This window comes from Lepidochelys kempii, chromosome 7 (assembly GCF_965140265.1).
Source record: "Lepidochelys kempii isolate rLepKem1 chromosome 7, rLepKem1.hap2, whole genome shotgun sequence".
Taxonomy (NCBI): Eukaryota; Metazoa; Chordata; order Testudines; family Cheloniidae; genus Lepidochelys; species Lepidochelys kempii.
In genome coordinates, this window is record NC_133262.1 from 120,575,587 (window position 1) to 120,602,726 (window position 27,140).

The 27,140-nt window shown below is 44.7% G+C and overlaps 1 protein-coding gene across 1 annotated transcript in view; it reads left to right on the forward strand.

The window, feature by feature from the left end:
• Positions 1-27,140, forward strand: part of COL17A1 (collagen type XVII alpha 1 chain) — a 118,130-nt gene that overhangs the window by 50,751 nt on the left and 40,239 nt on the right. Inside the window, exons 4-17 of the mRNA XM_073354444.1 lie at positions 10,042-10,107; positions 11,423-11,467; positions 12,663-12,758; positions 14,406-14,537; positions 14,995-15,042; positions 16,124-16,159; positions 18,086-18,133; positions 19,189-19,332; positions 20,458-20,613; positions 21,423-21,494; positions 22,552-22,623; positions 23,274-23,342; positions 25,112-25,276; positions 25,945-26,034. Coding sequence (XP_073210545.1) covers positions 10,053-10,107; positions 11,423-11,467; positions 12,663-12,758; positions 14,406-14,537; positions 14,995-15,042; positions 16,124-16,159; positions 18,086-18,133; positions 19,189-19,332; positions 20,458-20,613; positions 21,423-21,494; positions 22,552-22,623; positions 23,274-23,342; positions 25,112-25,276; positions 25,945-26,034 — 1,228 coding nt within the window. The 5' untranslated portion in view covers positions 10,042-10,052. The remainder of the gene's footprint in view (positions 1-10,041; positions 10,108-11,422; positions 11,468-12,662; positions 12,759-14,405; positions 14,538-14,994; positions 15,043-16,123; positions 16,160-18,085; positions 18,134-19,188; positions 19,333-20,457; positions 20,614-21,422; positions 21,495-22,551; positions 22,624-23,273; positions 23,343-25,111; positions 25,277-25,944; positions 26,035-27,140) is intronic.

A 27,140-nucleotide genomic window follows, 5' to 3' on the forward strand; every position in this document is an offset into this window, starting at 1 on the left:
AGCGAGGTTATCCTAGCTTCTTAACCCTTTACAGGTGAAAGGGTTTTTCCTCTGGCCAGGAGGGATTTTAAAGGTGTTTACCCTTCCCTTTATATTTATGACAACACCGCACTCACCGGTGTTGTCCTTGGTCAGTGGAGACTCAGAGTTCAGAGGTGCTTTCACATGAGTACACCTCGCAGGTGCGGGGCAAAAAGGCACCTTGCTCGTTCCTCCAGCTGCTCACTGTTCACTCTGGCCACTGCTGTTTGTTGTGCCACCGTTCACTCCACTGCTCTGTTTCCAATGGCCCTGTGTGGTCACCTTCTGCTGCCACCTGCCACTGTGACCTCTGCGAGTTAGTCTCTTGAGGTTCCACCCAGCTCTCAGTGATTTCAGCTGAGCTCTTAGGGGGGAACCTCGCAGCTAGTACAGTCTGAGCTGTGTCTTCCACATAAACACTGTCCCACAGCAGATCTAAGCACTTAGACCTGATTATCAGTGATTTCAGCTGTAGTTGTCACTTAACAAAACAAAAGACTATCTATGGAGCCTAATCAGCTCTATCTTTAAACAGTGGAGAAGGACAGGTCTCCACCCTCTCTCTTGATGCCCTCAATCAGCACAGGCTAAGTACAGTTCTACTTCCCTTTACTCATACAATAAGAACAAGAACATTTCATTCCCCCCCCCTCCCCCCACATTCAAGTCACCTTCTAACCCAACCCCAGCCAAAATCTATCACTTGGGCAACACAGCTCTGTTTGCTGGGTACCTAGGTAGATTAGGTGTGAATGTAAATATAATCTGGTCCTGAAGCCTTTCCCCCCAGCCCCAGCTCGTCACTAGCTGTCAGGGAGAGTTCATTTAGACTTCACTTACAAATCAGCATTTGAAATTATTAGGTTGGCCAATGTCACCAAAATGAATGCACTGACATTATCATAAAAAACAACTGTATAAGGAAGCTAGTCCATGTTCATACTTTTCAAATCTATGATACTTTTTCAGATACACGTATTTTATCATACACTGTATATGCTTTTAAAGTGTGTATTAATGTTTCAATTTCAATTCAGATTTCCAAACAGTCACTAAATTGGCATGTTTCTAGTTCACAAAACTGGGGGAGGGGGGCCTTGGGGAAATTCAGGGGGGGTGTATGGAAATCACTGGAAGCCTTCCCCCATCAGGTCCTGTGCTAAATGCAGTTTGGCCAGACCCAAGGATCAGGCCCCATGGCTCCTAAATTAATATAATTACTTTATGCAGTTTATCTGACTTGTACACTGGCCCTGCTCCTCCCTGAGGTAGGGTGAGTGCTTTGTACTGCTCTGCGGTTACCATTCTGAATGATCTAGGAGCTGACTTGATGAGCTCCAAAAAGATTTCCACCCAGCTCTCTGCAGCCAGAAGGCAGATGAGCTAGCTTTTGGGGTGGCCGGGAAGCACTGTGTCTGAACCACTATCCTATGCACTGCAGAAAATGTACTGCAAGGAACCAAAGATAATGGATCCCAATCTCCTCTCCATTACACCGGTGCAATTCCACTGACGTCAATGGAAAAGTAAAGATGCTGGGTTGAGTTCTTCTATCGATTACACCAAGTGCCAATCCCTCACGCAGTTGGGTTGCATAGGTGGAACCTGGCGGAGATGTTTGTCCTCATGATTTTGGTGCATCTTATCTATTATCAGAACTGCCTCCTGAATACTGCATAAATATTGATGGTGGTTTAAATACAGTACGGGGCCAATGACTTCAGTGGAGCTATGCCAATTACCCACTAGCTGTGGATCTGGCCCATTGCACACAAGTTGCATAACATTCAGCCTCAGTTACCCTTGCAGAGATGCCAGCTAGAATTCTACAAACCTTCTGTAAAAAAAGCTAACACAGATGAAATTCACACCTAAAATGTGTAGATCATGTATGAGGAAGCAAAGCCATAATAGGACATTTCCTCTGACATCAGCCTTTGTTCCCCATGTATCTAAATGGTTAATCTATCTAAGCAGGTATGTAGATGCTTTCTTGCCTTCAATAAAGTTTGATTCCTAGAGGCAGACTTTGTTTCACTGAGTGTCTGATAATTAGAAGGGTGGAGTGAGGCAGGAAACCATGACACACCTTTGTCAGGACTTGTTTAGAAGCAAAGAAATAGGAAAGGACCAGGGGGAGTGGGATAGAATATATTAACTACAAGAAGAAGTGAACATTCCTGGAGGATCACTCAGATTCAACACACCTTTGTAGGGATGTGGTATAAAGAGTAGGTGGCCAATTTTGATAGAAAGGAAACGGTTGAGGAGAAAGAGGATTTCCAGTCTTTAACTGAAGAACTGTAGGTAAGTAACATAAAGAAGAAGAAATAAAGTGTCCTGTTTTTCTTCTGGGGGAAGCCTGTATTCCTATAGGGGAAAAACCTGTATTCTCTAGTAAAATATAGGAAATGTACTTTCTACTATGGGACATACAATGTAAAAAGACTATCAAATCTTTATGTTCTGGGTTATTTTGGTTTATAAATTTGCAAGAGAGGGTTGCTTTTTAACTGGATGCTAAGTTAAAATGGTTGATGTGCTGAGAAATGGGAACTATAAACCAAGACATATTTGAATTTTTCTTTGAATGCTAATTGTGAACTCATTATGCAAATGGGATGGTGCATAGGTTGATGGTCTGTGTTAGGATCTGGAAGAAAGACTACACTGCAAAATGCAAGGAGCTTTGGGATTGCTTTAAAAAAATGAACATAATTGAAATGCATCAGAGGATTGACAATAGATTGTATGCTCTAGTACTGGAAGCAGAATCTGGTTCGGGGTATACTGGGGCACCAGGTGCATTGAGCTGCAGTTCAGACAGCAGCAGGTGCTACTTTAAAGTGGCGGTTTGTGCTGCTCCAACTCCAAAAGAGGCTCCAACTTTTCTTTAAGATAAAACCGTTCCAAAGAACAGTTACTTATCAGTAGTGAGTCATGTAGCACAAACTTTTGGACACATGTGTTTGCATTTAAGATTACAAGGCCAAGGATTGTATCACACTTTTAAAAGTTAGTTCAGTGAAAATGATCAAATGTTTGTTTACCAGTCACCTTTAATCCTTTGCACAGCATGATCTAGTGATTAGAGCCTGGTCCTGTGAGTCAGGAGTCCTGCGTTCTATTCCTGTCTCTGAAACTGATGCTCAATGGCAAGTCACTTCACCTTTCCGTGCCTCAGTTTCTCCATCTATAAAATGGTGATTATAGCAATTACCCACTTTGAGATCCACTGCTGGAGAGTGCAAAGTATTATTGCATAGGAATTTTTAACTCCCTCTTTAGAACAGGAATGAGTGACTTGTGCAGAACAAAATGTTCTTGCTTTGGATTTGGATCTGTTTTTCTTTGAGCAATGCAACTAGATGGACATATAATTGAAAGTAGCATATTATGCACTGCAAAGAAAATCCAGGCAGTGCCCCAAATCCTGCCATCAGAAACAACACACGTTGACTTCAACAAGGCTGCTGCTGGATGTTAGTGAAGAATCTGACCCTTACAACATATCGAAATCTTGGTTGTGCACCTCCCCCAATTCACCATTATTATCAACATTTAAATTAATCTATACAACAAGCAAACAGAACACACATAGGGTCTGATTCTGATCTTGCACTTCTGTAAATGCAGAATAACTTCACTGAAGTCAATAAAGTTATTCTAGATTCATGCTGGTATGACTGAGAGCAGAATTTGACCTGCATTTCACTTAATTGAGTGATATCATAGCATATAGGCTGGTATATTTATTTTATTCACCAAAGCCTGAGCAACATACTCACATTATCTGCGAATCAGGCACAGACAGGGAAGCATAATACACACTATCCAGTGGATTATGCTTCCACACAAATGGATGCCATTAGCTAAGGCAAGAGTTCCTGATACTTTTCCCACTTAGACTAGCCAGCTGTTTGCAGACCACACACAAATCAGATCTGCCTCAGATACCAGAACCACTGAGATAAAAAATGACTTGACAGTCAACTGAAATTGAATGGCTTTTAAAGCAGAATAGGATTGTCAGATTCCTAGACTATTGGGTCAAGGTAAGCATATTGCTGTTTTGTTCTGATATTAATCCAAGGACTGTGAAACCTGAAAAGGTTTGACTCACAGTAAGGAAACACCTTGAAGCATGTTAGATATCAGGGAAGGAGTGGCACTTGTTCCTAAATGAAATCCTCAGTGTTCTTTACAGAGCCTGTTTTATCCACAATCAGTGAGTTCTGTGGAATTCTTCACATAGAATAGGATGAAAGGTTTTCGGCTCCATTAAACATTTATCTCGCCATTTGATGAGAGTGTATTATTGCAGAAGTACAGGTGGGGCTAAGAGAATCGAGATGGGTTCTATCCACCTGACGTGAGAATGCCACAATATCTGATGTGAAAACAGAAATGATCCATGTAGGAATTAACAGAATGTGCACCATCCATGGCTATTTTAAATTGTTTCCATTACAATATGCTTGCATAAATATAAAATAATTTAGGACGTTGCCCTGTTGACAAGAAGTATGGAACAATCACTGTTAGTGTTGTGTGCAAGTAATATCTAGTTCCTAAAATAAGCAGAGGGATCAGAATATCCGGCTAATCAAGGCACCTGGGACTGGCTGAACATCCTTAGGTGCTTTATCATTTAAACTGTAAAGTAAGCATAAAAGGCCAGCCTCAGTGGGACTTTTCCTATGTTGATGAGTGCACATTGCATACTAAGACCAGTTAAATAGATTATAAAACTCTATATACAATAGCAGAGAGAGAGAAAGAGTGATTATCTGCAAAATATTTGCATGGACACCTGGTATGGCTCGACCATTATAATAACAGTTTGCACGCTAAGAGTATATCTACACTGCAAAGAAAAACCCATGGCACTGAGTCTCAGAGCCCAGGTCAATTGAGTTGGCCTCCTGGAACTCAGGCTGTGGGGCTGGAAATAGCAATGTAGACGTTCCTGCTTAACGTAGAGCCCAAGCTCTGAAACTCTCCCCCCTCCCCAGGTTTTGGAGCATGGCCTCCATCCTGAGCAGGAATGTCTACACTGTTACTTTTAACCCCGCAGCCTGAGCCTGGGTCAATTGACTACAATTCAGGGCCATGAGTTTTTCTTTGCCCTGTAGACGTACCCTTAGGGTCTGATCCTGCAAGGTGTTGACCACCCTCTGTTCCCAGTGAAATCAAACTGAGCTGAGGGGTTGCTTCTCAGAGAGCACTTAGCCGCCCACATGATGGGGACCCATACATTCCTCTCAACGCGTTTTACAAAGGTGGACGCCTATCAAGATCCCCATTTTTACAGACGCACGGAGGTGAAATGACTTGCACAGGGCTCATACTGTGAGTCAATGACAGAGCCAGTGAGAGAACTGGGGTCTCCTGGCTCCCAGTCCCAGGCCTCTTCTTCACTTGCCAGATCCCTGGGGCTGCTAGGGGCCAGTTCAGCCCCCATTGTAAGCCAAAGCATTCTTAGGGCCATTGCGAGAGAACTATGATGTTTCACAAGTCTCTTCTTGTAGCTCAGAGATAATTGCAGATGGTTTCTCTGATTCAACAGAGCTATTCCGTTTTGTCTCATGCATCGCCCGTAGCTATATTTATGTGAATCTAAGCAGGAGGAGTTGGTGCAGTAAGTCAACGCTGACAGCGACTGAAATCAAGTTGTGTAGCTGTGCTGGAGAGAGGGCTGGGAATTGTGTTAGTCCCACTGTGTGGGGGATAAACCTGGTACATGGAGCAAAATGCACCTGCAGTCAAATCTGGCATTAGGGATTTGTGAGCTGTCTGCAAGGATATATTTTAATGTGTTCTCCTTATTTTACCTGTACAGTGTTAAAGCAGAATGTTCCCAATTCTTGAGAGGAGGGGTGGCTAACTTACCCCATGTTTATGTCGGTTTCTGCCAGCATTAAACTCTGGGGCAGCTTGCGGGTGGTGGAAAAGGCTACGGTGTTGCAAAGCCAGGGACAACAGTCTTCAAAAGTCAGTGGTGCTGGCCAGAAAGCTGACTGGGCCAGGAAGTGAGCTCAATGAACACATCCACTCAATAGCTTCCACCCGCTGAGTTTAGTGCAGTGACGTTTAAAGCTAACCGCAAGTGTTGGTGGAAATTCCAAGGAAGGAGGATGGTGGAGACACCAGCTTCTCCTTGTGGTGAATGGTCAAGGGCTACCCTGCAGAGAGGTGTAAGTCACACCCTGGGGAAAGAAGAAGTCTTTTTTTCCAAATGTAGGCCCCAGTCCTGCTAAACTTAAGAAGGGGAGTAATTTTACTCATGTGAGTCAGCCCACTGAAGTCACAACTCCTGGTGATTTCAGTGGGAGTGGCAGGCCGCTGTGTGGAGTGGATGTAGTTGTTGTGTAAGGACTTGAGTGTGGTCAGTGGGACGGCTCACATCGGTACAGGTATGCACGGGCTAAAATGAATGCAGTCTCAGAGTCTTGGAACCCATTTGAAAATCCTGGGTTCTAGAACAGAATACCAAGCATTTGAGGTTTCAGATCCATTTATCTCTGGGAAAATGTGAACTGCCTTTAATTCCCCTCCACCCTACCCTGCTAGATCTAGAACCAGAGGCTGAGCTTTCCATAGCCACCTAGGTGATTTCCAATTCCCTCAGGCAGCTGGAAATCTCAGCCTGACTCTTTATTTATTTGGTAGCACAAATTTACATTTCTTGTGAAAAATATTGTTTCAAAATTAAATTTCCACTGGAGACAAAACAGTTTAAATTAGATGATAGAGGGAAATTATTTCACCAAACCCTAAACTGAAACTAAAGTCGTAGGGGCTTGCAGAAACCAAAATCCCCCTGACCTTTCTCTAGGCACAATACACAAGAGCCCTGATGCTGCGGGATACTGGCCCCCCTCTGACTCCCACTGAAATTGCGAAGGGTTGTGTGCCCACTGCAGTTGACAGGATCAGGCCAATGGTTTGGTTGGGTTTATCTGTAGAAACAAAGAAGTAGACAAGGGGATTTCAATTGGAGGTATGTGCCTAAATAGCTTTAAAAATCTGGCCCAGGTTAATTGATGATTGAAAGAGGGCACATTCTCCATGAACCTGCTATCACTTAAATTGAGCTGTGTAAGGCCATTCCTAAGATCTGTTCCGAACAATTACATAAAGCATAGGGTAGAGGAATAACTACCCTGTATCTAATCAGAGTGATTGATCGATATTTTCCTTTATAAACCCATCCTGTCTGTTTTCCTAGGCAGTTTTGTGCCTAGCAGGAGTTATTTAAAGACAAGCCACATCAAATGGGAAAGGTGAAATTTGTCAGTGACATTACAGCACCTTCTCCTTTCAGGTATTAGAGTAACAGCCATGTTAGTCTGTATTCGCAAAATGAAAAAGAGTACTTGTGGCACCTTAGAGACTAACCAATTTATTTGAGCATAAGCTTTCATGAGCTACAGCTCACTTCATCGGATACATACTGTGGAAAGTGTAGAAGATCTTTTTATATACACACAAAGCATGAAAAAATACCTCCTCCCGCCCCACTCTCCTGCTGGTAATAGCTTATCTAAAGTGATTTAGACAAGCTATTTGTGCTGGATTTGTGCTGGAAATGGCCCAACTTGATTATCATACACATTGTAAGGAGAGTGATCACTTTAGATAAGCTATTACCAGCAGGAGAGTGGGGCGGGAGGAGGTATTTTTTCATGCTTTGTGTGTATATAATAAGATCTTCTAAACTTTCCACAGTATGCATCCGATGAAGTGAGCTGTAGCTCACGAAAGCTTATGCTCAAATAAATTGGTTAGTCTCTAAGGTGCCACAAGTACTCCTTTTCTTTCAGGTATTGTGTCTGATTCTCCACTGCCTTTCACATGGTGGCATCATTTACATATGTGCAAAGTGAGGGTAACATGCTCTCCTGTCAGGGTGGTAGGATTTCACCCTCGCTTTTCACAGGTAGAAGTAAAGACACCCTGTGCAAGGCACTGAAGAATCAAACTCATAAACTATAAAGCGAACCACATCTGTGCTTGAGGGCCTGATCCTGAGCCCTTGCTCAAACCAAACACCTTGGAAGTTGGTGTAGAATTTTGCCCGAATCTTGTGCAGAATCAGCCCTTAAATATGATGCTTTCTATACGTCTTCAGATAAGATGGAGTCCCTGGCAGCAGTGGGGAGAGTTCACCTGCAGATTTGACTCCCATGCTTTTCGCAGATTAAAATTTCATTTCTAGCATTTGAGACTGCTCCTCAGATGCAGTGGAATCGCTTCTAAGTAAGACTGGGACTGAATGACTGCACTGTTCTTTCTCACAGCAGGATTTTTCTCCTGGCTGATGTTTGTTTTCCTACCAGCTGCAGTATTCTTGGTAGTACCGGTGTGTTATGAAACCTGGACAGACAGTACTATGGCTGCCTGGGATTATAGTTTTGGCTAGAGGAGGATACAAGGCATTCAGTCGGAGTGGTATTTCAGTAATGACTACAGCTGTCTCTGCACTTAAGCTCTTTGGCAAGGCGTTCCAGCCATGGTAGCAAGGTTGGAATCAGTGGGGTAGACAAAACTTCTGCAGCTGCCTGTGTTTTTAACATTGTGTGTCTAACCCTGCTCAGAGCAGATATGTGGGGCTGGGCTTTGGATCTTGTGTTCTGATTTAAGCTTACCTCAGAGGCAGGGCTGGAGATAAGCAATTATAGAGATACGCTAAAGTCATAAAATCATGAGGTTGGATTTGATCCAGATCTAAATTCTCCCTATGTTTTGAGCCAGCTCTCTTGCATCTCTGTTGTTGGCTTTATCATTCTATCCTTCTCAGTGTGCCTTCCCTGCATCCTCCTGGAACGCCAGACTAACACGGCTGCTACTCTGAAACAGGGCTTGTGTGTGGACTGCCCAGGATGGCTCTTGGAGTCAGCCCTGCTCTTGCTGGAACACCATAGGCTCCTACTGTTTCAGAGGAGGATAATGCCAAGCAAGCCAGTAATACTCATGTGGCAGTGTTAAATGGGGGGAAAGAGGGAAAGCGTGGGGTCCAGTTGGAATGTCCTCTGACTGTGATGATCTCTCTGTGACTAAACTGACCAGCCATTAGATGTCCCTGGCACTTCACACAGTGAAAGACTGTCTATAGGGCAGGAAGAAAATAACCCCACTCTTTCACCCTTAGGCCATGCAATTGTAAATACCATTAAACTCCCTCTTTCATAATTCATGCCATTAATTTCCACTGGACGCCAAGACACATGGGATGCATTCATAGGACCACACAGGCACATATAGAGAGCCACAGTGCCGTATGGGCATCAGTTTGGTGGACATATTTGCAATGCTGCCTGGCTCTGGATAGATATAGCTTATATGGACATACCCTGTGCTTCTATATAGGGTCCTGCATGGGCTAATTACTGGACCTATACTGTGTATCCATAGAGCCATGCATGTGATGGACAGAGGCCATATGGGTGGATCTACATTGTACATAGGATGAATTGTACAGGGTGGATCTACATTATACGGGATGGATTTACATTGTACATGGTCCATAGTGCAGTTAACAAAAATCTAATATCTCCAGATGTTCCCCTTTCCAGGAGATGCTGAGTGACAAGTGAGAAAACGAAGAGAAAAAAAATGAATTATGCTGGCTTTTAAATATTATGGCTGCAAAATCTTCAGCTGGCAAAGATGTAAGTTGGTAGAGAGGGTGAGTGAGTGCAGCAACTGAAGTCCCCCAGCAAGTCCTCGAGCACTAAGCGGCATAGTTAATGACAAAAGAAACAGAGATTTGAAAAAGGAAAGAGCCCCACTCAGGCTACAACCCTTCCAACGACTAGATGGGGTGCTCTGCACTAAGGTCCTTTGAGTGTCTGGGCAAACCATTCATCCCTGCTTCATTACCCGCTTGGATACTATTGGGGCTCTCAGCCAGCTGATAGGATGACAGGGCCTCTGCCTACAGCATGTCCTAGTGCTGATATTGAACGACTATGAAACAGTGTCCCTTTCAATGAGGTCTCTGTGCTTTCCCCTCAGGCGGCGATGGTATGGACTCAGTAACGAAGAAAACCAAACGGGATGGAGCAGAAGTCACTGAAAGACGTACGAAAAGCTTTTAAAACAAAATCTTGTTGTCAGAGATGGGCCCCAATCACAAAACCCAGATCCGAACACCCTGAACTTTAGAGGGGGTTAGAATCCGAACCTGGATCCAGAATTGAACTGTGCAGCTATCTGAGGTGTCAAGGCCCGATTCTTCCCACAGTATGGAACAGCATGAATTTCTCTAGTAACAGAGGCCACATTGTACATTCTGGAGCGTAACCCAGGCCTGCTTTTAGGGTGTGGTGCTCTGTCCCCCTCTAGTGGCAGCTAGACCCGCTAGAGATTGATGAGTCTGCTACAACCTTGGCTAAAAGAGAAGTGTCTTTTAGCTTATGCAGTAGAGATGGGGTAGTCAACGGACGGATCACGGCCTAATCTGGGCCTCCAGATGCTTTTGAATGGATCCCGAAATCTTTTTATTTACTGATTATCATGATTGTTATTATTATTTTTTCATTATTTTCTCTGGAGTCTGGACCTTGACTATACCTTGACCAAGAAATTGTGGACCTTGGAAAAAAATAGTTGACTACCCCTTCAGTAGAGGCTCGTGTGTTAAGCTCCAGAGATCCCAGGTTTGATCCCAGCCTACGATGACTGGGGTCTGGCAGCATTACAAGTGAGGGCTTGTCCAGTGTATCAACTGGGAAGTCTCTGAAGCTCGGGATGCACTTCCTCAACTAGGGGAAGTATGTCACCCATGCGTGCTTGGTGTGGTACTCTGTCCCCTTTCAGTGGCAGTGAGACCAGCTAGAGGCTGATGTATCTGCTGCAGCCTTGGTTAAGAGAAAAGTGTCTTTTAGCCCATGCAGTCGAGGCTCATGCATTAAGCTCCAAAGAGCCTAGGTCTGATCCCGGCCGACGACGACCGGGGTCTGCCAGCATTACAAGAACATTTAGAGTGCCCTCTCTAATTCACCACAGGGACAGCCTTGTGATTAGGGCCCTGGCATGGAACTCTGGAGATCTGAGTGCTGATTCTGCCACAGACATGTTGTGTGACTTAGGTTTAGGTGCCTCAGTGCTGCATCTGTAAAATTAACATAATAATCCTTCCCTTTTTCACAAGGGGTTGTTGTGAGGCCAGGTTCATTAATTCTGTGAGGAGCTGAGATACTACAATGACAAGCACTGGGTCAAAGCCTACAAACAGAGTGTGTGCTACCACCAAGCTGGCTGGAAAGCCATTTGGCTCTGTGGTCTTAAAAGATTTTTCTTTATTCGAGTCCCATTATTCCATGGACGTAAAATAAAACTTGCACCTTGCTTGGCTAGATTTCAGGGCCATAACCTCACCTTTTTCTTTCCCCAGTTATTACAGAGTCAGTAACCACAAGACTGACGTCCTTACCACCAAGTAAGTAGACATTATATGTTGTGCTGTCCATCCTCAGCAGTGTGTGTGTGCACACACGCGTGCAATTTATGTGTGTTGGTGCGGTTTGCACAAGTCCTCATGTATCAGTGCATCAGCCTCAGAGAAGCACTGTGCAGGTCTCAGAACCCCCCCACCTCCCAGAAAAAGTGCTTCTTGATCATTAGAATAGACAGGGTTTGGGGGCCCATTTGAGTGGGAAAGAAAGGAGCAAGGGATGGTCTGTGAAGACTCCCAGACCAGATCTATCAAGGGATTATGCCAGGGTGCAGGGTTCCAGAGAAGAAACATCTCCCAGGGATGAGGGTGAGAAATCTTAGGCCCATAGGAGACTAAGGCCACCCAAAAAACAGACCCAAAAAAGGGTGGCACTGGCTGGGGATGGGACAAAGATAGAGTGGCTATGGGGGTGCTGCTTTAGCTCATCTCCACAGCAGCTGCCACGGGCAGGGCTCCTATATCTCCCCCAGCTTCTCTTCCGCCAGTAGAAAAATGTCTACCCTGCCTATGTCAGCAAAACTTATGTCACTCAGGGCTGTGAATCTCCCACCCCTCTGAGCGACCTCAGTTATACTGACATAAGCACTCGTGCGCACAGCTATGTTGGCAGGAGAGCTTCTCCCACCAACACACCTTCTGCCGCTCGCGGAGGTGGGGTTTTTGTGCCGACGGGAGAGCTCTCTCCTGTTGGTATAGAGCCTCTTCAAAGCTTGGGCTGCCGTGGTGTACATATAGACGTGGCCTTAAAACCTGCCTTCCCTCAAGATGAATCTCCTCGGGGCACGTAAAGGGTCAGTTATACCTCCCTTTACCAGCCTGGGTGAATCTTATGTGCTCTTGGCACCAGCGTGCAATTGCTTGAGAAGAGACTTGAGAAGAGACTTGCGTGCAACCTGGATGGAAAGTGATGATCTGAGCACTTTCCTTGCTGTGGCAGCTGGAATGTCAGAGCCCGGAGAAAGAGAAGAGGTTCAGGCTGGCTGGCTTCCCCAGCACTGATAACTCCTTCCAACTACTGTACACAGTTCCAAAGACACCTCCTCAGCCATGGCCCTGGCTCTGTAACAGAGCATAACACCAGCTGTGGGTGCCTGGTGCCTCATCCCGCAGCGTCTTTTGCTCTTGTCCTCATCTCTTCTGGCCACAGAAAGTCTCATTTTGTGCTTGTCTCTCACAGAAGGAGGGAGCAGCACTGGACACAAAACAGCCCATGGCGGAGGGAGTGGAATGGAGAAGAGGACTTTCACCCACGGCAGCAGCTATGTGACTTCGAGTAGGTTGTGACGAAATGGAGAGTGAATGAACAGAAAGCAAAGGCCGCTTCACTGGGGTGGGGCACAGGGTCAGGGACGGGGTCCGAGCCAAGGGCAAACCCAGAAAACATTCATGGGGAAGTGGTGAGAGCACTTTCTGTGTAAGAGCCCCATCCCTACAAGGTGCTGAGAACTTTCTGTTCCCACTGCAGTCAATAGGATGGGTGCAGCACCTTTTAGGATTGGTCACGGTTTTTTTTACACAAAAAAATTTCCCATTAGAAAATGCTGCTTTGTCAAAATTGACATTTTCAATGGGGAAAATGTTGTTTTCCATGAAATTTTTCAATTTTCCTCTCGGAAGGATCAAGAGGAGAAGTGTCGTTTCCGCGGGTCAGAGTTGTTTTGTTTCGTTCGCAAACGCTGCATTGTCCTTTTTGATGCTTGCAGTTCTAAACTCGGGGGAATTTTTTGTCTGGCAAACATTTCCAGCGTTTCGACTTTTCGTTCCGGTTCAAAACCGAAAGTCACCTCAAAATTTCCCATGAAAGCCAGATTCCATCTTTCGAACTGCTCGGGCATTTCAAAAGGTCAGGCATCAGTTATCTGGAGATTTGCTTTATGTGCCACAATCACATTTTCTAAAGGCAACTGTGCAGTATGTGGAGGGATGGGGAGGAGTAGAAGGGAAAATGAGTACTTGGGTCCTGGCCCCTGCTCATTCTCTATTGAGATCCCAAGGACACATTGTCTTTGTGCTAATGGAAAGATGACGTCCACTGTCACCCTCACCGATCCCCATGAATACATCTTGCTCAATTGCAGCTGACACGCTATTCTGGGTTCTGACTCGAATGCCAGTGTTAGAATTCACACAGAGGTCAGGTCCTTCCACACACCACAGATCAGCGAAAGAGATGCTGGCCTGTCTCCCTTCTGCTGCAGCTCTGATGTGAGTAGGAAAGGAGCCCTCTCCTAAGCCTGAATTTAACAGCATCCAAGTTCCAGGCTCCTTGTTCATGACTCACGTTCACCCCTTCGCTAGTTTTCCAGGAAGCAGAGTAACTGAGCAACGGCAGAGTAAGGACACGGACCCTCATGCTGTCAGGAAGGCAGTCCCACAAATGCACACACCATCTTGTGGATTTATGGATGTGTTTTCCGTTTCTGTATCCCCCTACCGCATGGAGCTTGTGTTCCAGCAGCATCCCCTACTTGTTGGGATCAACTTAAGTACCCCACAATTTTTGTGGTCCGTTTCACACTGACCCTTAAATTTACATATGGGCCTGAACCTAAACCAACCCACAACCCTAGCCAATTCCCAAGATCTCCCATCTTTGGAGATGTGGCTGGTTCCTCAAACCTGGGCACAAACCTGCTCCTATTGATGTCGGTCGCAAAACTGCCTTTGGCTTCAAAGGTAGCAGGGGTTGTCTCTCTACAATGAGCTGAACTAAAACAACAGATATAAGCACCCCCTGAACTTTGGAGAAGCTCAACAGAGCCAGATCCAAACTTTGTGGCTCTAGCCCATCACTAGCCCTAACATACCTCTGCAACTCAGTGTGAGGTCCATCCATGCCAACACAGAAGAGTATAGGGCACCACTTTACATGTATGAGGCATTAGCTTTACTTTCTGAGGGGCGTTTGTTTTACCTATAGGTGGAAGTGGTAGAATGAATTCCTCCTCCTCCGGCTACAGACAAAGCCCATCTCCCTGCTCTACTCTCCCCAAATCACCTGGCTCAACCTTTGAAAGAAAAACCTACGTCACCCGCAATGCAACATATGAAGGTATAATAGAATCTGTTATAGAGATGGGGAATTAGAGGTGCCCTGCTAGGTTGTCTTGGCAGTTCCAACCTGCTAAAGCAGAATTGTCTCCTGGAGCATAAATCCCAATATGGGACAATTATGGAATAGACCACAAGGATGCATTTTAATGAAAATTACCCACAGAGTCCTATTTATAATTATAAAAAGAAAAGGAGTACTTGTGGCACCTTAGAGACTAACAAATAATTATGTTCATCCAAATAATGTTCATAGCTTATTGTGGTTGGAGGATGACAGCAGCTCATCAGTATAATACTCAGTAGTTCTTTTTAAATGGAAATGTTTGTTACCCTGTCACTGCCAGTACTTAAGATTTGGTAGATATGGACATGATATATTAAACAAGGTCTCTTAATGACCTTGGGGCATAAATATTTGACAAAGCTTTAACATAGAATCTTTTCTTCTTCTGCAGGGAGCTCCAGCGCAAATTCTTCTCCTGAATTCCCTAGAAAAGAGTTCGGTATGTTCTTACATTACAGTCACTATGAATGTCAGGCCAAGGGCATGCATGTTGGCAGCTCTATGGCTTCTGGCAGGACACATTACTGGAATACATGGATCAATAAAAATAATGCCATGCACATGACGAAGCATGGGGAAGAAGAAAAGGAGTACTTGAGGCACCTTAGAGACTAACCAATTTATTTGAGCATAAGCTTTCGTGAGCCACAGTTCACGAAAACTTATGCTCAAATAAATTGGTTAGTCTCTAAGGTGCCTCAAGTACTCCTTTTCTTTTTGTGAATACAGACTAACACGGCTGTTACTCTGAAATCTGTCATAGGGAAGAATGACTCTGGAAAGTCTGCCCATTGGGAAAGGGGTTGCAATGTCTTATTATGCCCACAATTTCCCCTCTGCTCGGGGGTTCTCATGCAGCCAGTACAGACAGACAGATAGATAGATCTATGACATGCATGGAGTTACTCCACATTTATGTTAATGTAACTGAGAGCAAAATTTGGTCAGTGTTTGTATTTAAAGACCATTTCTACAGATGCTCTATTGTATATCTGCTATCCCCAACTTTGTGCTGGTGATCTTCACTTTAAGGGGAGATCTCATTGAGTTTCCTGCTCCCTAACTGAATATTAACACCCATCAGTGCAATCCAGGCATTATTATTATTCAGTGAGATATTGTTGTACAGCCAGTACAGACACATACGCCTCTGTGATATGCATGGAGTTACTCCAAATTTATGTTAGATATTGTTGTATGCACACATCCCCTGGTTCTTCTCCAAGTTGGCTTCTGATTTACCATCAAGTTTCTTGATAGGTCATTAGGGGCATTTGCCAACCTTGGATGTGTTGAGGGAATTATTAGATGATCCAGAAATACTAAGTACTGTATATTTTCAGTTAAATATGCAGCGACCTAAGTGATGGTAGCCAAAATATTTGGGGATCAGCGTCTCCATGCCATGCCCCAGCTAAACAGAGCAACTGTACAACTCACATAAGAAGCTTGCATTACTTTTCAAATATGTTACAGTTGATAGAGTCTAAAATTTGCTTTTCTCTGATTGGTTTTCACAGCATCGTCCAATACCAGAGGGCGGAGTCAAAGCCGAGGTGAGTTGGGATGTGCTTTTTGGAGATCCTTTTGGAGATCCTCCTCCTGCTTCTCTGGACCAGTCCTGCAGCTGGCATACATCAGTTTGGCTCCAGGGAAGTCAATGGAGCTACATGTATTTATACCAGCTGAGGATCTGGACCACTAAGATTTGGGCAGCTGCACAAACAAGTGCAATGAGCAAAATGGAAAAATCAATAAGGTGAAGAAATCAGGAGTGAAGGATGTGGGCAATTCTTCATAAGGATGAGCTGGGGAGTTGGACGGCTGAGGGTGTTAGAAATAGACCAAAGAGATTCTCATCTTTAGTTCAAAGCTGGGCCAAGGTCATGATCTTGATCAAGATCAGACCCCAGGTTTTGTGTCCAAAATCTGTCAGCACTCTCTTTTTCCCTCTCTCTGTCTTATGTAAACATCACCTTCAATAAATCTATCTATCTATCTATCTATCTTTATGTGACCCATCTCTATAATAGCTGAGCACTTCCAAAGTATTTAAATATTGAAATAACAATAACCCCCTTCATCTTCCTTCCATTGAGATCTGTTATATGAGACGGTAGCTACATTTCCCTAAGAGGTATGCCCTAGTGGATGGGATGGCTAGGAAATCACTGAAGCAGTGTGGTCCATTTAGACACCTTCTTGTAAAAACTTGATTTGCTTAAGCTGTTAAATAGAATTTCCCTCCTTTTATTTCACTAATTAATCAGCCGTTTGGGGAAAAGTTGGATATAATTGATACTGAAGAGCTTAATTTATATTCCCAGCTGGTGAGAAAGCAACAGTAAAAATAATTTTATCCAAAATCATATGAGCTGTGGCTATAAATCAAAGGGCATAGTTACGGCTCCTCCAGTAGATCTTAGCAATTGCCAGTTACTTCTACCTGAGATCTTTGGAGTCTCTCCCAGCACTTTAGAAACCTGAGATCTCTGGGGAATCTTCCCACACATAATAAAGCAGACACAGGAGGATCATGCTCCAGCTTTTCATATTGCTTCAAAAAATAGCCCCAATCTATCATCTTCTCCACTCAACTGCCAAAAGAAGTGTTTCTTTCATAGAACATGCACTGTTAGGTTTCATCCGGAGGAACATGTGTCAGACACTCAGGCTGGCCAGTTGGCTCCTGGACAACTAGATTTAAAGTTTGTTTCAGCCCAATCAGTTTAATCCTATATTCTCTCATGCTGGAGAGTAAAACCCAGTAATAAAACTATCTTTTGCAACCTGGCTATTTTATTTCAAAGCACTTTTGAATCAAGCAAAACCCAATAAAAAATTGTATGGGAAAGTCTACACTAAATGAGCCAATAGAGAAGTCGTCTAATAATACCAGACCAGTCCTTACACAGGTAAATCTCCGAGTGATGAAAATGGGAGTTTTATCTGAGTGACAGCTGGGAAGGGCTAGAGGCCCAATGCAACTAGTAACCTTTAAAATTCAGAAGTCCTTTGTGACTCTGATTGTTCTCACATTAGGATAATATAATAAAAGTAATTAACTAATAGATGTCAATGAGAATATCCATGTGACTAAGGGCTGCAAGATTGGGCCTTATATTAATGTTGCACCTCCCTAATGAGGTACATAAGATGCTATGCAATATGACAAAAATCTGTGCATTACGATTATTTATTAATGTATTTATATGGTACCAAAAACATCTAACAAAACATTGTGAAAACTTAAAGGGCAATACTTCTCAGTGGGAGTGAAAGTATCAGAATCTGTCCCAAAAGTAAAAAGCCACTTCTAAAAATTCAGATCGATAAAACCAATCCATCAAGCTGTGCAAGCTGCCCAAACCTAACAGATAATAATGTATATGGACAGTGAGAAGTAGGGAATTAGCTTTTGCAGCCTGCTCGTGACGCCAGTTCATCTCGCTCCGTATTCATGACCCTCTTTTCTTGTGCAGAGAGCGAAATCCGAGTACGACTCCAGAGTGCTTCTCCCTCGACCAGATGTAAGTGTCCCTGCTGTTGTTTTAGAGTGAACACGGGGGCCTGGTTTTCCCCTCCTAAGGGATAGCCCTCAAGAGCCAACTCCGATGCTGACTATTTTGGTCTTGAGGCTATTTCTGCTCTAACTGTGCCGATGGCTTCTCTGGGGCTGCGCACTCAGGGTGGCACATGGGGCGCCATAAAATTTGCATGCGGTGATAAGAAACCGCCTCCCTTCACTCTCTGCAAGTAATTTTTAATTTAAAGTGTGAGGAGTGAGGAAGTTTGCTGTGGGCTAGACCTCTAGTTTACCAGGGTGGTTTTATTTAGCTTGAATGAGTCACTCCTGAATAGAATCATTTTGCCAATTGCTCCTCTCCTCACTACGGCCCCAGTCCTGTTCCCATTGAGGGGACTGGCAAACCTCCTATTGAGGCCAATGATGAAGGACCCTAGGTCCTCACTGCTGACTTCAGTTGCTTCCCTATGAAAGTGAGGGTCTTTACAAGAGTTCTTTGGCCTTGGTCATAGTGCTGTGCTGTTACTAGAGTGAGCCTGCACGCTAGTGGGTGCCTCTATACTCCGCTGAAAGGTGTATTAGATGAGACAGAAATTTGTGCATTAAAAGAGCACTTCATAGACAGGTTCAACACCTTCCACAGTCTGGAGAGTCACCAATGTTCAGTGATATCCCAGCTGGAGTTCCAGAGATATCAGTACCTCCTTCCAGGAACCGGGGGCAACCCTAGTCCCAGAAACTAGTCCTCTCAAAGACAGTCAGACAAGATTTTGTAGAAAGAGACGGGAAAGACCTACTGAGGATTCCCCCCCCCCCCAGCCAGTTTAGGGTTTTGTCCTGCTAGATATCCTCTGGCATTTTATCCCACCTAATCCACTTTCAGGGGGAAGTGCTGGAGATGGGACAGCCATTTGCCTAATGCAGAGTTCTAAGGAGCTTTGGGAAATGGCCCTGTTTCCTGCTGGACACCACCTCTCTTACACATGTTAAAGTAGTAGGAGCATCTCTATATTAGGTGATGGCTTTGGGCTTAGTCTGGACATCTGTTTTCTCTGCCAGGGACGGAACTGGATGATGTGAAGCGTTTGCTGAAGGGGAGTCGATCGGCCAGCGTCAGCCCCACACGATCGTCATCCAGCACTCTCCCCATCCCCAAGAAAGCTGTAGTGGAAACAAAGATGGTGACTGAGAGCTCCCAGTCAGGTACTTTGCAGAGGGGTGTTAGCAATGCCGGCTGCGCAGGGAGTGGAGAATGATTCATTTAAAGCATGTGGCTTGTGACATAGAAATTCCAGGCAATTCTTATAAAACTAAAGAACAATGCCAGGAACAATTCAGGTTAAAAATGTTTGCTGTCTTTTCCAGAGTGTAATAACAATGCAAAAAGGGGAGTTACACACAGGGTGCCCAGATACTGCCCAGAGCAGGGCCATAATTGCCAGTGTCCCCCTTAATTTTCATAAAACAGAGCAGATTCCAGCTGCCATCATCTTTAATTCAGAGTTGAGGCTGGTGGAGACTAAAGCCCCAAGCAATCCATTCTCTGTCTTGGTCTAAGCAGCAAGATGGAAGTTACCACAGGCCACCCTTTAGAATGTCCTACATTTGGCCCAATGGTCTGTGTCCCACGAACCCCACATGTTCACTGGTCAACAGAGCTATGCGAGTGACAAAAATGGTCCAATATATTATCTTTCATTTGCGTACCCATCCCTGCTATAGTGCTTTAGGCATCATGGGTCAACTTCACCCCTGGTGTAACACCACTGAACTCTACCAGTGTTTAACAGAACAAATAATGGCTCAACTCTCATATTTATCTGGATGCAGTGGTTCAAATACCCTAGTGAGGAGCTGACTCACCTGGTGTTTTTCCTAGTTGTTCATTAATGATACAATAGTTGCCCATGTGTGGAGGTTTCATAGAAGATCCATATTCAATGTTGGTTTCCTCACCAGGATGTGGACTGAAATGTGTTTAGTTTGTATTCTGCCATCATCATATGTGACTGTGATTAAACCCTTGAGGTGCTTTGCAAGTGGTTACAGTGAAGTGACACAAATTCAGGCAATCTCTGTATTTGTCCAATGGGTTCAAAATTGGCTTGGCTATAGCGGGCCAGGTGCTGATCTCAGTTAGACAGGTGTGAATCTGGAGTCACTCCATTGAAACTGAGGGAGTGACTCCAGATATACACTGGAGATCAGGAGCTGATCAGAAACTGAGATCGAAACCTGGCTTTGTGTGTCTTCTGCCTCTGAGTAGGTGGTCTGTTTTCTGTTACCAGAGCCTGCTCTCACTCAACCCCATTACTGTTTCCTCTCCAGTGTCGGGGACATATGACACAACCATACTGAATGCTGCCCTCCCTCCATACATGTGGTCCTCCACCCTGCCTGCAGGGTCTTCCCTTGGCAGTTACCACAACAACATGGCCCAGGGCTCTTCCCTGGTCAACACCATGTCCCATTCAACAGGATCAGGTACAGTAACTGCCCCACCCCATTGGCCACTTGTCCTAGGACCCTCTTTGTCCTGCTGCTGGTGTTTTGTGCATGGGATGAGGAGATGTTGAAGGCGGGGGAGGGATAGTGCAGGGGGAAGCAAATGCACTTGATTGTTCTCCATAGATTTCTGCCTCCCTGTACCCCCGGAATTACTTCTGCATTGATTATGCTTTGAATCCCTTATTCATAAAGATCAAACGTCCACAGTGCCTGATCCTGTTCTGCTGAGCTTTCCCATTGACTTCAGTGAGCTCAGGATCAAGCCTCTTAGAGAAGACAACATTGGATTGGAATATGGACGGTGTTTGAGTTATTACAGGGTTTGGATCCCACATTAGGACTATTAGGTGTATTCCTTGCACATCCAGAACTCCCACTTCAATCAGTGAATGCTGGGACTGAATGTTACGTCTTTAGAGCCATTTCTGAATGTCAGGAAGTGTCGTCCTCAATGACGCTGTTTTCTAGCTGCAAATGGAACGGTGAAGGATCCTCTAAAGTTTAAAGGACTTGGCATCCTAACCGTGTCCAGTCACTGTAACTTTTTGGAGATCAAAACCTTCTCCCTTTTTAAAATAGAGTAAAACAGAGTGTTTTGTGCAATGATTTTAAATTTCCCCCAGTGTGTTTATTGTACGTTTTCTAGCAGAATCTGTTTCTGATGAAGGAATGAAATTTCCTAGTGATCCATTCACTCTCAGGCTTTGGGGGCTGAGCCATCTGCCTGGATGCGCTGGGATCTCATTTATCTGTTTTGACAAATCATTTTTTTCCTCCTCTTGCAGTGTTTGGCATCCCAAATAACCTGGCTTCTGGCTCTCCCACTCTGAACACAGGGCTGAGCAGTTCCTCAACAGGTCAGACTTCTCTCTTCTTCCCTACTTCGTTTCACGGAGCTCAGGACATCAGCTGAAATGTATAACAAAAAAACACCTAGATTACCCCCTCCCTCTGTGCATTCTTTGCACCGTGTCCTGAGCTCAGTTACATCAGTCAGCATGTTCACTGGGAGTAACTCTTTTGGCTGAAATGGAGTTACTTCAGAGTCTGCCCTGAGTCATTGGCATTAGAAACCAGTGATGGAATATTTGGGGGGATGGAATATTTGGGGTCTCGGGAGAAATGTCATTTATTTGGAAAGCATCCATTAGGCCAACTTGTCTATCCTTGTGAGACAAATCCAGGATTGTATCCTACAGGAAAATCTCAAATGTTTCATTTCAAATAACTTGAACTTCCACTGTTTCCCCAGGGAGAAAAAATGAGTGTCTATCAGACCCTGTGGTTCCTGATGTTCAGCCCACTACAGTTCCCTTTGCTCAATCCCATCCCAATACTCCGGGCTAGACCCTCCTACCTAACCCTAAACATTTCTCTCCTTCATGGTGTCTACACCTTTCACATACTCAGTGTGCCTATCACATTGCCCCTCAGCTCTCCCTTAACCAGGCTCGACCGGTCTGTGAATTCAACCCTTTCTTTACAAATCGGCCCCTCCGGAAATGTATACGCAGCACAGAGACAATGCCAGGTCTCTTCACAGTCTGTTTAAGTCAAATGTTCCAAAATGGCTACCTTTATTTATCCTGAGCTGACCATGGCTTCCAGGACAGGGTGATATCGGGGCGGCCAGGGATCTGTGGAAGGGAAAGTGACAGGTGTGCAAAATTCTTATTAAAAGTAATGAACACAAATGTGTATGAAACATTCAGCTGGCCAGCTGAGTTCATTTAGAGTCCCCAGTGGGGGGGTCGTCTCAGGCCTGCTACTCTACCTTTACAAGCAGGAATCACTGTAATTACTATTATTTTCATTGGTCCTAGTTTTTGTTTGTCCAAATGCCAGTTGCAATGCCGACCTCTTGTTATTCACCTCAGGGCTTTTTTTTTTTTTTTTTTTTTTTTTTTTTTGCAGTGTTTGGTGTTCAAAACAACCTGACTCCAAGCTCTACAGCCATGACTCATAGTGCGATCGCAGCCTCCACAGGTCAGTGACATTTTAATCATTGAGAGGAGTGGCTGGGTAACTGATCTGTGTGGCTTTGTTCTGCAGTAGCGCTTCCCATGTCCCAGTAACTCCTTAATGATAAAATAATTCACATCAGGGGCCTTTCTCAGGATGCACAGTCTAAAAGACAGGACAATGCAAAGAGCAGAATCAGTGCTTTACATGAAATGTAACTGGGACTCGAATCGAGAAGGAAATGTGTTCAATTCTAATCTATCCTATTAAAGAAATATGAACACTGGTTCCCTCTGGCAGTTTTTCTGGTGTGTCATATAGGATGCAATGGGGTGTTCCCTTCAGCCACGCAAGTGTGAGGTCCAACTGTCAGCACCCAAGGCAAACAATGAGCCCACTCCTGCATGCCCTTAGTCACTGGGGAAGCTCTTACCTGAGCAAGTTGTCCCATACACTTTGCAAAAGAACTTTTCACCTGGGCAAAATTGCAGGATCGAGTCCAAGGTGGGTTTGGGTCGGCACCTCAGGATCCCCAGCCTCTTTCCTTTTGGGAACGGTTCTATTTTTTCCCCTTCTCTCAGCCTGCTTCTTTAGCAATTCTTCTGTGCGGCTTTTCCTCTGGCTAGGAGGGTTCAAGTTCTGTGGTTTTAGTCTCTGCTGATTTCTGTCTTCAGTATACGGAGTGAAGAAAAACACTTCCCAGAGCGCTGGAATGGCTGGTAGCGGAGTGTGCGCTTCAACTGGTGAGTCTGCAACTCATGGAAGTCCAGGTCTGACAGTATATAGCTGATGATTTGTGTGGGCAATTGTCCTCATGCAGGCAGATCGTGGTTTGAAAGTATCGGAGGGTATGATTGCAGCTGGTGTGGGCATACCCAGAAGATTGCAGCCCTTGTAGACATACCCAAAGTCACTTTAGTCTAGCTAGCTCAAGTGCTGCATGAAACTGCAACACCGTGTGCTTCGGCATTGGCTGTAGGTGCCGCGCCCACCTGGAACTCTGGGTAATCACACACAGTGCTAGCCCACACCAAAGCTCGCACTGCCACGGCTTCGCTGCTCTGGTACCCTGCTAGCTAAATTAAAGCTCGCTCCGGTGTGTCTACTCCAGTTGCAACCCCACCCTGTGATTGTGGTGTAGACATAGTCTCGGATTCACCCTCTTGGGCCACTGTAACTCATGGAATAGCCTTAGAACAAATAAACACTGATCACGAACCAAGTGAGCTGTAGCTCACGAAAGCTCATGCTCAAATAAATTGGTTAGTCGCTAAGGTGCCACAAGTCCTCCTTTTCTTTTTGCGAATACAGACTAACACGGCTGCTACTCTGAAACCTGTCCACTAGATGTCACTCTTGCTGTTCACAAATGAAAAGAAAGTTCAGCACTAGGAAATCAGAGACCTGATTCTGACCTGCCCCGTGCCAGGGTCATACTGGTGTAACTCAGTTGGCCTCACCGGCGTTAATCCTGATTTTAACCAGAAAAACTGGAAGCAAAATCGGGCCCATTATCTTTAATATGAAACCTGAAATTTTGCAAGGTTAGTTTTGTACAAAATTTTGCAGCATTATTGGCCCCAAGAGTTCAAAATTTATGAGATTGGTTTAACAATCGTGAGATTTTAACAAATAAATTCCAGGTTCTTTTGTTTTGCCTTCTTGTTTTTGAGCCTTTGGGGTTCATGTTTTCAAACTTTTCTCCCCAACTATGAGTGCTAGAAACCTTTTTTAAAATTACAGCCCAGCTTGTCATGTAATCACAGGACTCCAGAAGGTGGGGCTTTAAGAAAACAATAAAATATTGCAAAACTCACAGCAGAGTAGGCATTAGTGATTACTCCAGATTCACACCAGGATAACAGAGCAAAAGCATGCCCATTATCTTTAATCTGAACTTTGTGCCGGTACATTTGCAAGTTTAGTTTTGTACACCATTTTGTCAGAAGATCAAGCAATTCAGGGGATCTACTTTCCATTTGCATGTGAATGTATTATATGCCTACGCCACGCCATATATAGAGTTCTCACTAGCAATCAGCATAAACCGAAAACCTGTTCAACACTACTGCTCTTCTGCTAGCCAAAGGACTGATTGTTCCATAGCTCAGTGCTTATGGTAGCCATATTCCCATCACCAAGGGAGCCTGGGCTTTACCAGATGGTTTCATTTCAGCTGATTTGTCCTCAAGCTTCCTTAGCAAAAGTGCACTCTCTATCTTATCTGATATAGCCTCCTTACCATAATATAGGACTGCCTCACAGTCTTAAATGTAGTTATCCTCACAACACTGCTATGAGGTAGGGCACTGCTGTGATTCCTATTTTCCACGTGGGAAACTGAGGCACAGAGAGGCTAAGTGACTTGCCTAAGTTCACACAGGAAGCCTGTGGCAGAGCAGAGAATTGAATCCAGGTTTCTTAAATCCTAGGCTAGCATCCTAACCACTGGACCATCCTTTCTGCCCACTAACCAATCTCTCTCTCTCCCCCCACCCCCCGCACACCCCAGTTGGCAGCAATGTGAACTCCCAGAGCGACGACATCCTGCGTAAAGACTGCAAGTTCCTGCTGCTGGAGAAGGAGAATGTCCCTGCCAAGAAGGAGATGGAGCTCTTGATCATGACGAAGGACAGCGGCAAGGTCTTCAGTGCTTCCAGCACGGGGCTCAGTGGAGGTATGTTCTCCTCCCACCGTCTCCCATGACATGCATGCATGCTGGGGGCTTAGAAATGAATATTAATTGCTGGGAAATAGTTCCAAAGGTGAGAGTCTGGCAGGTTCTGGGAAATTGCTATTGCAATCTATCCAGCTGTGGAACAGTCTGCCCAGGGGAGTGGTGAAAGCCCTACCCCTTGGGCACATTTAAAATGACACTGAACAAAACCCTGGTACAGCAGGGAATAAATCTGTCTGAGCAGCGAGATGGACTGTATGACCTAAAGAGCCTCTTCCATCTCTAGAGTTTTCAGCTCTGTGAACTACAGAAATCTAGTGTCAAAGGGTTTGATTTGAAACTTTATAAGCCACGGGAATGCAGAATAGACATCTGGGCTGCCATGTCATCCATTAACCACACGAGGGCAGCCTCCCACACTATGTACACAAGGACAAAGTTCATACTCTCTGTATGAAACGCCATGGAGAACTTTACAAGGCATCCCCGCTAGCCAGCTTGCTGTTAAAACTCCAGGGCTTAAAGACCAAGGGCCAGAGCTTTGGCTGGTGTAAATCAGCATGGCCCCATTGAGTTCAATGGAGCTATGCCGGTTTACACAAGCTGAGGATCTGGCCCAGTCTGACTTCTGGTAAGACATATTTGACTCCTCTTTGGACTCCACACAGCGTCCTTTGCAGAAGACACCTTGAAGAGAGAAAAGCAGGGCTTCTCTTCCTCTTACGCTGCAGACTCCTACCTGAAATCTGAAACAAATGGTAAGAGACAATCATTCTGGCACCGATCGCCTGTTTGTCGCAGCACACAGTCTCCTCACTACCTGTCAGAGCTTCCTCTTCTGCACCATCTGGGACAGCCTGCCTATCTCACTGCACCTCACCTGCCCTCCAGATCTCCTTCCAGTCCCATCTGAACATATGCCTTGCCTGTGCCTCTTAATTTCCTCTCTAACTGTGTATTAGCCTTGTGGCTGAATGCATTGATTCACAAACCAGAAAGGGACCTATTCCATGTTGGTGGAGCTAGTTACAAAGTTAGTGGTAAACTAGGGATCAGGAATATTGTATGACCTATTAAAAAAAAGAACTGTGTCATATTATTAAGACAAAGCCAGTCACATGCTTGAGCCCTCTGTTTATGTCTTGCATTTCCTTCCTCTGTCTGTTGGTCTGTCTTTAGATTTTAAGCCCTCGGGGCAAGGACTGTAACTTCTTCTCTTCCTGGAAAATGCCAAGCCCATTGGGGTGCTACTGGAAGACATGCTAAATAATAATAGTAATAATAAATAATTAATAACTGACTAGTGCTGGCTTGTCACATAAGACCTGATTCAATATAGCATCAGAGGAGTTACACCACTGGAGTGACGCAGTCTTGAATGGGTGTGTAAAATGAGTGTGAATTATATGCTCTGGGGTAAAGAGATGTGCATGTAGCAGGAAGTTACTAACAGGGGTAGACTGGCCCCTACTTACACTTACACTTTCCTGTTAATTGCTTTTCCTGCTACACCATCCTTCCATCCCCAGGGTGTGTAAATTTCACTTGTTTTTCAGACTCAAGGAATGCCAAATCAGTACACGTCACATCACTTTCCTGCTTGCACCCATGTTCAGCTCAGCTTACCTGCAATATGCAATTTGCACCACTTTTGTTCCATTGTTTCCTGTAGTTTATACTATTGCCTGCTTTGGCATTGCATAATTTCATTCTATTATGGGAGAGCATGTTGCAAGCAAGTACAGGTCTTAGAATGCTGCCTGTAATGGAAGTAACAGAGGGATTAAATCTACCCTACTTAGCCAAGAGAGGGATATCAAGGTGGTTAGAATAAAGCATTGTCCAATACAGCTTGTACTAAAGA